The following is a 13233-nucleotide window of genomic DNA, read 5'->3' as shown; positions in this document are numbered from 1 at the left end:
ATGACCTTTGGTTAATACTAATTCTAAAGTTAACCTGGGCTGCCCACTTCTAGAAAGATTACATCTAAATGCTTAACTTGCCCACCACATCTCTTCATTTAGTGTCTCTCTCCAATCTGTAGACTTAAGCAAGTCTCTTATTCCTCTACTACTCTGTCCAAGTGGGGGGATGAATTTCCTGAATTTAAAACTGTGTTATGCCCTAACTTTGAATATGTGGCAAACTCATTCCCAACTTGATTCTTGGTTTACCCTATTACCGCCTTGGAGAAGGTTCTGTTCAAACGTTTACCAAATAATATTCATTCTTTTTCTTGTGCTGGTCATGATGATTGTTTATTAAAGCTCTATAAGTTGTTAAATTCCAGTTCAAAATCAACAACCCCTCATTTGAAGTACAGCCTCTCTAACCTAGCATATACAGTCCTCTTACTCTTCCTTTTAGGAAGCCCTGGTATGATCCTACTGGATAAGCACTGGATCGCAAGATTGGGTTGAACTGTGAGGAAAGTGGTTCAAACCCACCAGCCACTATTCAAAAACCCTGTACAGGGTCACAGCGAGTCAGAGCTGACTTGATGGCACTTACCAATAATAGCAGCTCTTTTGTAGCTCACTCAGAACTACTCACAGAACTGACATTTATGACTTCTAGTCTTAATTTGCCCCTCCAGTCTTTCCTTTTTCTCTAAGATTTTATTGTGAATTGAGTGAAAGTTTACCGGGCAGATCATCAGTTCTACATTCAACAAATCATACACCTAGTTTCATCACAATTATTATGATCCCTTCCATGTACCATCAGTTAACAGTATTTCTGTTTATTCATTTTAGCTCTTTTATTATTATTATTTTTAATACTCAGGCATATATAATAATGTACACCACCAAAAGACACTTTCTGCAAGTCTGCCTCCTGGCCGCCAGCTCTCAGTCACTCTCTTCCCATGAATCTAGAGTCCTCAGCTGCTCCCTCTCTCCATGACCCCATCTCTGCCTCCATCTCTGGTGTTGCTGCTTCTCTGGATACCTCCATCATTCCTTAACTCTGCTGATACACTTGGTCTTTCCAATGAGACTAAAAGATTTACTGCGTGTTCAAAGCATGCGCCATAGTCTCATGAATTAAGGACCCAAATACATTCTTGTTTTTGAGTGAATGAGTTTGTCTATTGAAGATTTATTGAACGTATACTATGTGCTAGGTACTTGGGAACCCAATGAAGAGCAAAAGACATATGTTTCCAAGTAGCTTACAGTTCTAAACTCAGGAGACAGAGGGGATGAGGGAGGCCTTGGTTGGTGTGCAGGACTCCACTGGGCAGACAGATGCAGAGAAGAAAGTGAAGGAGCAAAGTCAAAGCCTGGAGGGAGGAGAGTATGGAGCACAACAGAAAGCAGTATGACTTCAAAAACAATTGTCATGGAGGAGATTCCAGCTCATAGTGATCCCATGTGTGTCAGACTAGAGCTGCGCTACATACAATTTTCAATAACTAAATTTTCAGAAGTAGGTCTCCAGGTCTTTCTTCTGATGAAACTTGAGGTTGACTCAAACCGCCAACCTTTCTGTTAGCATGGGGCTAAGTGTGCTACCCATTCTCATCAGCCAGGGATTCCTTAGAGATGACAAGGGAGAGATACGGATGGAGAAACATGCCTGAACGCTTTTCCCCACGTGACTGACCCTGTGGCTTGGCTTTACGTGTCCTTTCCTGTGGGTACTGTGGCTTCCCACCCTTGTCCTGACCTCCTGACCACTTAGAGCAGGGAACACACCCTCCTTCATACTGGTATGAAGTGATGTGGGGTAGCACGCAGAATGGTGGAAGAGATGCTGAGATGTGGGTGTCCTGTTCTCATGGTCTCAGCTCCACAACTTATGAGCCGGTTTTTAAACCTTTGTGGGAATTTTTTTGTTGTTGTTTTTAATTTATAGCAGGGGTGAGGAATCTTTTTTTTTTTTTTTTTGGCTAAATTGAAACATCATTCGCAGGCCATACAAAATTACCAACTTAAAAATTAGCCAGCTATATTTGCTCAAACATTTAATTAACTCACCCTTAAGGTGGGTGGTTCAAGCTCATCAGCTGCTCCCTGGAAACCCTATACAGGGTTGCTATGAGTCAGAACTGACTTCACAGCACTTGACAAGAACAACAATGTGATGTCTGGAACTGCGGTTGCCTTGGCAGGGCCAGACCAAATGATTCTGTGGGCTTTATACAGTCTGTGGACTGGACGGTCCCCATCCCGGATTTATGGGATGAGGTCAAATAATCTTTATCTGTATATTTCATTCTATGGCCTTATCAAAGCTAATAATACTTTGAATATTGTAAAGCCCTCCCACGTTCTTTGGGATGTCAATAACTACTGAATTGGGATTGGTGGTCTAGTTGTCTGCTATTTCTACAAGACTGTGGGCAGGAATCTTTTTAGGTTTTTATACCTTTATATAAGGAGCTCTGGTAGCATAGTGGTTATAAATCGGGCTGTGAATCTCAGGGTCAGCAGTTCGAAACTACTAGTTGTTCCATGGGAGAAAGATGAGGCTTTCTGCTCCCGTAAAGATTTACAGCCTCGGAAACCCTGTACAGTGTGGCTATGAGTTGGAACCGACTTCATGGCACATAACAACAACAACATACTTTGTATAACTTTGACTGACTGGCACTTAAAAAGTGCTCAATTAATACAGTTTGACATGTGTGTAGCCAGCAGGCGGGATCTTGATCGCATGAGTAACATTGCAGCTTCTGTAATTATTTCTCTCTGTGCTGAGGAGCGAACGTCTGTCTTCTCCTAGGCAGCCACTTCACTCCTTCCCAGCTTGGATCATCGTTAACCCTTCTGCAGTCCCATTACCCCCTCTGTTGTCACCACCAAACTGGGCAAATTATCCTGTGATCACTGCTCCCAGCTGCCGCGATCACATCTGAAACACGCTTGCAGCTCTGGATTAAACACAGTTGCAACATTGAATATTCCAAATGAGGGAAAGAGATTGCTAGCCCTCTAATAACCCAAATGGAAATGACTAATTAACCTAATTACGTTGGGCTGTGTAGCAAAATACAACTCTGCTAAATTGGCATCCAAAGTGGTAGTAAGGGGCCTGCTTAAAGACCAAAAAGGCGTTATTGCAGGCAAGACTTTCTAGCGAAGAACAAAACATGACCGTTACTTTCAAGTTCAGCATTTGATGGGACTTAAATAAACCCTTACTAAGGAAGGTAATAAAATCAGCACTTTATCCCCAAGACGTCATTCATTACCTGCTCACTTTCTTTTTTTCTTCTGGGGAAACAAGACAATCAACCTTCCTCATTAGGTAGAATGCTTTCAAACATTTTTTTTTTTAAATCATGTCCTATTCAATTCTACTTATTTTGTTTCTTTAGGCTAAAATCCAAGGGAACATTTAAAAAGAGCGTTCGTCAAAGCTTTCAATAATATGCACTGCACATCGTATTGTGTTTCACCTGCTCACATCCTGTTCTGTGCTTTAAGTTTGATGGGTCTGGACTCTGTTTCTCCACCACTGAGAGAGAGCGACAAAGCTTGACTGTTTTGTAAAAGCCTTAGCACAGCTAGATGAGCTTAGCTCACAAGACAAAGCAAAGCAAAGCAAAGCAACTCAATTGTCAAAAGAGGAGGAATAAGACTGAATTGCACAAAAGCCTGAGAGTTGAAGTACGTCAAATGAGAGCTTGTGTGAATTATTTATTGTTTATGACCTTTTTCTTTTGGCTGCCGATGATTTTGTGAGAAACTAGAAAGGCAACTTGACTTGTCTTATTTGGGCAACTCATAATCTCGAAATGTTTTTCTTTCTCTGGATAAATGCCCTCAGCACAACCCGTGCCAACCACAGCAGCTATCCACGTAGAGCTGTGTAATTACAGTCAGAACTGGGATCACAATCAGCTTTCATTTACTGAGAAGAGTCTCCTACATTTGTCTGTCAGCTTGTTGTGCCATGGTGGCTCGCTACGACACCAGCATTTCATACCAGCAAGGTCAACTCTGGTTACGGCACAGTTTCCAGACTGAGGCTGACTACGAAGAGAAGCATGGTGATCAACTTTGGAAAATCAGCTACTGAAAGCCTTATGGGTCACAACATAGTACTGGAAGATAAGCCCAGTCAGAGGGAAGACACTCAGAACAGAGTGGCTGCAACAATGAATTTGAGCAGACTGACAATTATGAAGATGGTGCAAGACCAGGCCACGTTGTGTTCTGTCGTTTGTCATGAGTGGAATCGAATTCAACAGTAACTAACAACAGTATCAAGGAGCTCTGGTAGTGTAGTGGTTATGAATTGGGCTGCTAACCTCAAGGTCGGCAGTTCGAAACTACCAGCCGTTCCACAGGAGAAAGATGAGACTTTCTGCTCCCGTAAACCCTATGTAGGGTCGCTGTAAGTTGGAACTGACTCCATGGTACTTAACAACAACAACAATAGTATCATTAACCATTCATTAAGCATTGACTACATCCCCTGCTTTAAATCTGAGTTATCAGTGGCGATGCCTGCACACAGCCTGAGCACATGTCTTTGTCATGGAATTCTCCCATGAATACTGGGGCCTCACAGATATGCCCACATGCTGGGCTGCAGCGCCTGAATCAGACAAGCTGGCACGAACACACTGGTCCCTCAAAATCTCCTGCAGGCAACGTAAGAAAGGGTAAGCCATGCTGTGGGGGTGCAGGTAAAGGGATATACTTACCTTTAACTCTTAGTTCCATGAGCTCTGCAGACTTCATAGGGACAAGTGCTCAAGCAAAACCCTGAGAGATGAGAACCTCACTGTTTCCTAGGGATCAGTACTAATGCAGAGGATTCCCTGGATGGTGCAAGAGGTGAATGCACTCAGCTGCCAACCAAGAGTTTAGAAGTTCAAATTCCTCCAGAGGCACCTTGGAAGAAAGGTCTGGTGATTTACTTCCCCAAATTCAGCCATTGAAAATCCCATGGAGCATACTCTAGTACACATGAGGTTGACATGACTTGGGATGACTCAATGGTGACTGGTTTGTGTGCATGTGTGTGTACACTAACCTTGACACAGCCCCAGGCCTGATCAGAGAGGAATTCCACAGGACTCGTGATGCCGGTTTGTGCTGGAGATCTAAGCAGAAAATCCAGCTCTGTTGCCCCGATCTCTTGGTTCATTAGGAGAATCTGCAATATGGAATGACACCATGTTTCTGGTGGCAGTCTCTGGGTCCTGGAGATACTAGGGGTTGTCACTCACTGTGATTACTGCAGCTTTGCATACCAGAGTGTGCCCAGTCAGTTTGGTTATTTAAAGAGGATAGAATGAAAGAAAGCATATACACATGCCAGTCATTTCTGAGTGAATCTGTTTTTAATCCCAGACATGAGGGTGACTTAGATATACACAGTGGCTAGCCATATATCTTGGAGGTCAGGATGGCCAAACTTTGTCTCTCATACTTTGGACATATTGTCAGGAGGGACCAGTCTCTGGAGAAGGATATCATGTTTGGTAAGGTGGAGGGTCAGAGAAAAAGAGGAAGACCCCCAGTGAGATGGATTGGCAAAGTGGCGGCATCAATGGGCTCAAGCATGGCAACAATTGTGACGTTGGCCCAGGACTGGGCAGTGTTTCGTTATGTTGTGCATAAGGTTGCTATGAGTCGGTACTGACTTGATGGCACCTAACAACAACAACCACAAATATACCTTGGAATCCTAGTGTGGTGCTGTGGGTTAATGCGCTGGACTGCAAAGTCGGTTTGAACTACAAGGTCACCATTGAGGTTCAAGCTTACCAGCCGCTCCTTGGGAACATTATACAGGGGGTGGTTCAAGCTCACCAGTCGCTCCTTGGAAACCCTATACAGGGTCGCTATGGGTCAGAACCAACTCGATGGCACTTACAAATAACAACAATATATCTTGGCTAGGAGTCCTGGTGTGGTGCTGTGGATTAATGGGCCAGACTGTAAAGCCGTTTGAACTACAAGGTTGGTGGTTCAAGCTCACCAGTCGCTCCTTGGAAACCCTATACAGGGTCGCTATGGGTCAGAACCGACTTGATGGCACTTAACAACAACAACAGGCTACTTTATTATATGTATATGGTGTGGCACTGTAGGATTAGCACTGGACTGCTAACCTCAAGGTCGGAAGTTCAAACCCACCAGCCCCTCCTCGGAAACCCTACACAGGGTCACTATGGATTAGAATCGACTCGACAGCACTTCACAACAACAATCATAAATGTCATGGAGTGTACACTTTTTTTTTTTTAACCATTAAAAATTTGTAAGTTTTATTCACAATTCCCTGATACGATAAGCTTTAAAAAAATTTTTTTTTATTGTGGTGCACAAAATAAAACAGAAGTTTGCCATCTTAACTTTAGGGTACGATTCAGTGACATTACATTCATCCTATTATGCCACATCACCATTATCCATTTCCGAAAGTTTTCTATCACCCTAGAGACTCAACACCTTGACCAGTCAGCCTCATTGTCTCCTCCCCTGAGCCAGTGGTAACCACGACAAATTTGGGTCCCTATGCATTTGTTTGCTCTTGGTATTTTTTTATTAGTAGGACCATACAATGTTTGTACTTTTGTGTCTGACTTACTTCACATGGAGTAGATGCTGTTTTCCCTACATGTACCTTTTAGTGACACTGATTGTTGTTGTTGTTGTTGTTAAGTGCCGTCAAGTCGATTCCGACCCATAGCGATCCTGTACAGGGTTTCCAAGGAGCAGCTGGTGAGCTTGAACCACCGACCTTGCAGTTCAAACGACTTTGCTGTCTGACGCATTAGCCCACAGCACCACACATTCTCCGAATTGTGCACCCATTCTCATCGACCCCTTTTCTGAAATGTTCTTCCACCAGTTACATAACTTTGCTGTCCCCCAAGGGTCCGATCTAATCTTTCAAGTTGCTGTTATCAATTTGTTCCCATAGAGATAGCTCTTAACAGCACACAATGCTCAAGGCAGACAGACTTCAAGGACTATTTCTGCTCTAAGGTTTAAAGATGATCTCAGGGCAGTAGTTTCAGAGGTTTATCCAGGAAGCTTACAGTCCATAAGAATTGGAAATGTTGTCCTGTATTCCCCCGACCCCTTTTGATCAGGATTCTTCTAAAAAAAATCTTTGATGAAAATGTTTAGTAATGGTAGCTGGGCACCATCCAGTTCTTCTGGTCTCCTGGCAAAGGAGCAAATTGTTCATGGAGACAATTAGCCTCACGTTCCATAGCCTCCCTCTAGCCACGATGTTATTTTACCCTCAGTTGCTCCATGTGAATAGAGACAATTGTTGTGCCTTGGATGACAGCTTGCAAATTCTTAAGACCTCAGGTATTATGTGACAGGAATTTCTATCACTGTTTGCCTCCTTCCCCTTTCCTCTTGTCCCTGGCTAATCATTAATGTTGTTCTCTATACATTTGTGGGTGTTGTTGTTTTTTTGTCTTTTTGTATATGAGAGTAAGGTCCTATAATACTTTTCCTTTTGTGATTGACTTATTTTACATAGCATGTCTTCCACTTTCATCATATTGCATCATGTATCAAGACTTTATTTTTCCTGACTGAGTAGCATTCAATTGCATGTATATACTGCATTGTGTATCTTCATTCAGGCATTATGGGCATTTACGTCGTTTCCACCTTTTGGCTACTTTGAATAGTGCTGTAATAAACACTGGTGTATTAGTCTCTATTTGAGTCTCTGCTTTTAAGTCTTTGGGGTATATGTCTAGGAATGGAATTACTGAGTTATTTGGTAGTACTATTTTTAGTTTTTTGAGGATGCATCACACAAGTTTCCACAAAAGTGATACCATTTTGCATTCCCAGTAACAATGGTTAAGAGTTTCAGTTTCCCCATATCTTGGCTGATATTTGCTATTTTCAGTTTTTACTTTTTGTTTTAGCCATCCTTAAACCAACCAACCAACCAACCAACCAAACACAAACAAACTAACTAAATACTCCAGCTTCTAAGATTATTTGCAGTACACAGATTGAATAAGTGCAATTTAGATTTCTTACTTCAATTATCATCAGTTATTTTAATGTTTTATTGTGAATTATGTGACAATTTACATGGGAGAGCATTAGCTTTACATTCATCCTATCATATATTGTTTCATTGTCATGGTTACAATTCCCTGCATGCATCATCAACCAACCAAAGTGTATACCCTCCAAGCCTGCCCCGCAGTCATCAGCACACAGCCTCTCTCCCTCTCTGAGTCTAGAGTTCCCAGCCACTCCATCTCTAATACCATCAGTTCTTGATCATCTGCTACCCTTTGAAATGTTCGAACATTGATCAATCCTTTTTGGTACAGTGGCTTTGTGTATTCCTCCCATGTTCTTTTGATGCTTTCTGCTTCATTCAATATTTTGCCCATAGAATCCTTTAATATTTCAATTCAAGGCTTGAATACTTTTCTTCAGTTTTTTAGCTTGAGAAATGCCAAGTGTATTACTCCCTATTGGTTTTCTATAGGTCTTACACGTTTCATTAAAATGCTTTACTTTGTCTTCTTGGACTTTTTCCTTCCTTTGCAATTTTCTCTTAAGCTCTTTTGCTTCATTTTTTCTCATTGCTTTAGCTTCTCTATATCCAAAGTAACTTTTGACATTCATTTTGGTTTTTTTTTTTTTGCTTTCTTTCATGTCTGGTGTTCTTGATGACATCCCACAACTCCTCTGGTTTTAGCCAGTAGTGTTCAATGGGTCAAATCAATTCCTGACATGGTCTCCAAATTCAGATGGGATATGCTCCAGGTTATATTTTGACTCTTGTGGACTTGTACTTTTCTTCAGCTTCAACTTGAACTTGCATGTGAGCAATTGCTCTGCTCCACAGTTGGTCCTTGACCTTGTTTGGGCTGATGATGTTGAACTTCTCCATTGTTTCTTTCCATGGATGGTTTCTGTGTTCCCTCTGGTGAGGTCCATATGTATAATTGCTGTTTTTGCTGTTGAAAAAGGTATTGGCAATGAATAAGTCATTTGCCTGATAATATCTGTCATATGATCTCTTCATTTCTTTCACCAACCTTTCCAACAGCCAACCTCTGTTCCCAACTTTCACATTCCAGTCACCACTAATGATTAATGCATCTTGAGTGCATGCTTGATCAATTTCAGATTGCTGAAGGTGATAGAATTCTTCAAATTCTTCATTATTGGCTTTAGTGGTTGATGTATCAATGGGAACAATAGCATACCAACTGGTCTTCCTTGTAATTATTTGGATAGTATCCTATCATGGACAGCACTGTTCTTCAAGATAGGTTTTGAAATACTCTTTTTAACAATGCAACCTCATTCCTTTTCGGTTTCTCATTCCCCATATTAACTAAATTTTCTGATTAAAAATGGCCATTACCAGTCTACTTCAGCTCACTGATGCCTAGGATATAGATCTTGATGTGTTTCTTTTCAGTTCTTATTACTTCTAATTTTCCTAGGTTTGTACTTCATACATTTTATACTACAGTTATTAAGGGATGTTTTCTTCTCATTCAGAGTCACGCCACACCAGCAAATGAAGGTCTCAAAAGTTTTACTCCATCTACGTCATTAAAGTTGACTATGCTTTAAGAAAGCAGTTCTTACCCAAAAGTATTTTGAATGCTTTCCAACCTGAGGGGATCATATTCTGGCACTATTATCAGACAATGTTCGGGTACTATTCATAAACTTTCCGTGGCTAAATTTTCAGAAGTGGTCCACCTATTTCTTCTTCCCAGTCTGTCTGTCTGGAAACTGTTGAAAGTTGTCCACCATGGGCGACTCTGTTGGTATTTGAAATTCCTGTAGCATAGCTTCCAGCATCACAGAAACAGGCAAACCACCCTGGTAGGAACAAACCGATAGCTGTGTGTGGTTGTTGTTAGGTGCCATTGAATTGGTTCCAACTCATAGTGACTCTGTGCACAACAGAAACACTGCCCAGTTCTTCATCGTAGTCCCAATTGTTTTTACATTGGAGCCCATTGCCGTAGGCACTGTGTGACTCTATCTTGTTGGGTAGCTTTGTCTTTTTTGCTAACCATCTGCTTTACCAAGCATGATGTCTGTCTTAATTATCTAATGATGCTATAATAGAAGACATACGACTGGATGGTTTCATTCTTTCACAGTTCAGGAGGGTAGAAGTCTAAATTCAGAGTACCGGCTCTTGGGGAAGACTTTCTCTTTGTAGGCTCTGGGGAGAGGTCCTTGTCCCCTTCAGCATCTTAGGCCCAGTATGCTTTGGAGGTCTCCATACATCTTGGCATTAATCATCCCCTGGATCTAAGATCTTCACAGTGCAAGGGCCCGAGGTTAAGTGTCGGGTGACTAATTGCAAGGTTGGAGGTTCTAAATGTTCAGAAAATGCTAAGAAGACAAAGTAGCATTATAATGAAATGTGCAAAGACCAATAGGGAAAACCAATAGGAAAGAAAATACTTGGCATTTCTCAAGCTGAAAGAACTGAAGAAAAAATAGTCAAGCCTTGAGATGCAATATTGAAGGATTCTATGGGCAGAATATTAAAAATGCAGCAACACGTTTTCATAATTCATTGGACAACCATGGATAAACAGTGGGGTTGAGAATGACTGCAAAGTGATTGCGTAATAGAAACATAATGGTGTGTTCAATCTGAAAACGTGTTTTGATTACTTTGGGGCAGGACCAGATATACATCACAAGTGATGGGATTGTAGATCCACAATCGCATTCTTAATGTGCCCAATGGATGACAACTCAGTATGAGGTTACACCTGACTGGCCCCGAATGAAAAGAAAATAGAATTGTTAACATATATAAAATATATAAAATGTCACCAATCACTGGAGAAGGATATCATGCTTGGTAGGGTGGAGGGCCAGAGAAAAAGAGGAAGACCCCTAGCGAGATGGATTGGCCAAGTGGCAGCATCAGTGGGCTCAAGCATGGCAACAATTGTGAGGTTGGCCCAGGATCGGGCAGTGTTTCGTTCTGCTGTGCATAAGGTAACTATGGGTCGGCACTGACTCGGTGGCACCAAACAACAACAATATTAACTAAAAGGAAAAAAACAGGCAGCAACATCGGAAGCTGCTATTCTCAAATCCTTGAAAACCAAAGCTTTTTAAGACATATTAAGGCCAATGCTATTTCTCTGCCTGTAGAAAGACCTGTGACATATCTTGTCCCAGGGGAAGTTTGGGATGGTAAACTTGGAACCCTAAAGGTAAATAATGACAGATATTCTAGCAAAGTTCTTACAACATTCTGAAAGTATCTAGGAATTGGTATGGCCTACTGGTTTCGTCTTTAGGACCAGCTTTGATTGGTTGGTAGTGGATGTTGGAGGGGCTATGTTGATGAAATTCTTGAGTTCTCTTTCAAGCTCATCAAGAAAAAGTACAACGATGGCTTAATCAAGTCTGTCATGAGTGGGACAATGGCAGGGGCAGTGTGCATGTACTATATTTGACTTTCTTTCTCATGTTTTAACTTTACTTAGAGGTTGGCAGTTCAAACTCACCATCCGCTCCTTGGAAACCCTTTACAGGGTCACTATGAATAGGAACCAACTCGACGACTCTTAACAACAACAACAAGAAGAGACTGATAGTTTGGACATACTATGGGCAGTGTGATGTTAGAAGAAAACAAGTTATTTTACATGACCTGTCTTCTGGAAACTTCTTCAAACCCCTTTTACCTGAAAGGTGAGCTGGGCAAGGTAGGTCAGCTTATCACACTCGAAGAGTCCCCGGGTGGTGTACTGGCATGCGGAGAAGGTGATGCTGTCTATCAGATTGGCCACTCGCTCCTTTAAGTTCTCATTGGGGTCCGCCCTCTCTACAGCCTTCTGGAAGACAATACTGAAGGCCTAGGGGGAAGAGGGAGGAGTTTGGTAATTTACACAGCCCTCTCTGGGTACAGCCAACCATCTTACCTGAGAAGAATAGAATTTTCCAGCCCACAGAAATGTTTTCCCAGTATATCCTGCTAAGTAGGGACAACAGCAGTAAGAACACATGTTATTAACTCTATTTTTAGATTGCTCATATGAAATACTATGTTGTCACAGAGTGGGCCAAGGGATGGGACCTATAGACCAGAGCCTACAGCTTTGATCAATGAAAAACCAATGTCCAAAATAATTCAGTTAAGCCAATTGATTTGTCCCCAAATAAAAAGTTAAATGCAGTCAATAGTAAATATCTGGGATCACTGATTATATCCATGAAGTCATAAAATTCTTTAAGATAGAAACAATGTCTTGTACAATGTTGTTATTGTTGTTAAGTGCCTTTAAGTCGGTTCAGACTTCATAGAGACCCTGTTTTGGGTTTCCAAGAGTGTAAATCTTTGCAGGAACAGAAAGCCTCATCTTGTGGACTCAAACCGCCGACCTTGTGGTTCAGAGCTTACTGCATGGGGCCATCTGCTGTCTAAAACAGACACTTGCATATAAGAAGCACCCAGAATATTTCTGGAGTCCTGATGTGGCACTGTAGGATAAGCACTGGACTACAAGGTCGGTTTGAATCTCAAGGTTGGGAGTTCAAATTCACCAGCCACTCCTCAAAAACCCTATATAGGGTCACCATGAGTTAGAATTGACTCGATGGCATATAACAACAACAGAATATTTCTAATGAGTGAATTTTCCTTCTGGTAATTGTTAAAATCTCATGTGTCTTTGTTTTCCTTTCTATTAGCTTGCAATTATTTCCTGAGTCCTTTTAAGTGTGCTTTTAAAAGTAGACCTTTCCTACAAGGTGAAAAGGTGTATCCACAGGATAAGCACTGGACTGCAAACCACAAGGTCAGCAGTTCAAGCCCACCAGCTGCTCTGTGGGAGAAAGATGAGAGTTTCTGCTGCCATAAAGATGTACAGTTTTAGAAACCCTATATAGAGTTGCTATGAGTCAGAACTCATTCGACGACACTTAACAGCAACTCTACTTTAGTTATATTGTAACAAAATATAGTTTATGGTGTCAGATGAGATAAAAATCATATAAATAAACATTCTATTGCATCAAATGTAAATATTGGCTCGTTACAAAGGTAAATATTTGGAATGCTATATTTCAAATGTGACATGAATAGAAAGAATCATTAAAGAAAATGAAAACCAAGATATAATTTGGACCTTTTCAATTCCTAGCTATTCAAATTTTCAGTCTTTTCTTTGATTTCCCTTAGCTTCAAGA

At 41.3% G+C, this 13233-nt stretch overlaps 1 protein-coding gene across 1 annotated transcript in view; it reads right to left on the bottom strand.

Moving 5' to 3' along the window:
* The window catches only part of DNAH9 (dynein, axonemal, heavy chain 9), a 556281-nt gene that overhangs the window by 76641 nt on the left and 466407 nt on the right, over positions 1-13233 (bottom strand). The window contains exons 58-59 of the mRNA XM_006863433.1: positions 11730-11900; positions 5072-5194 (exon numbers count right to left, since the gene is read on the bottom strand). Of these exons, the coding sequence (XP_006863495.1) occupies positions 5072-5194; positions 11730-11900 (294 nt within the window). The remainder of the gene's footprint in view (positions 1-5071; positions 5195-11729; positions 11901-13233) is intronic.

Source organism: Chrysochloris asiatica, unplaced genomic scaffold, assembly GCF_000296735.1.
Source record: "Chrysochloris asiatica unplaced genomic scaffold, ChrAsi1.0 scaffold00054, whole genome shotgun sequence".
Taxonomy (NCBI): domain Eukaryota; kingdom Metazoa; phylum Chordata; class Mammalia; order Afrosoricida; family Chrysochloridae; genus Chrysochloris; species Chrysochloris asiatica.
Note: the sequence above shows the minus strand (reverse complement) of the source record. Positions and strands in the feature narration are given on the sequence as shown.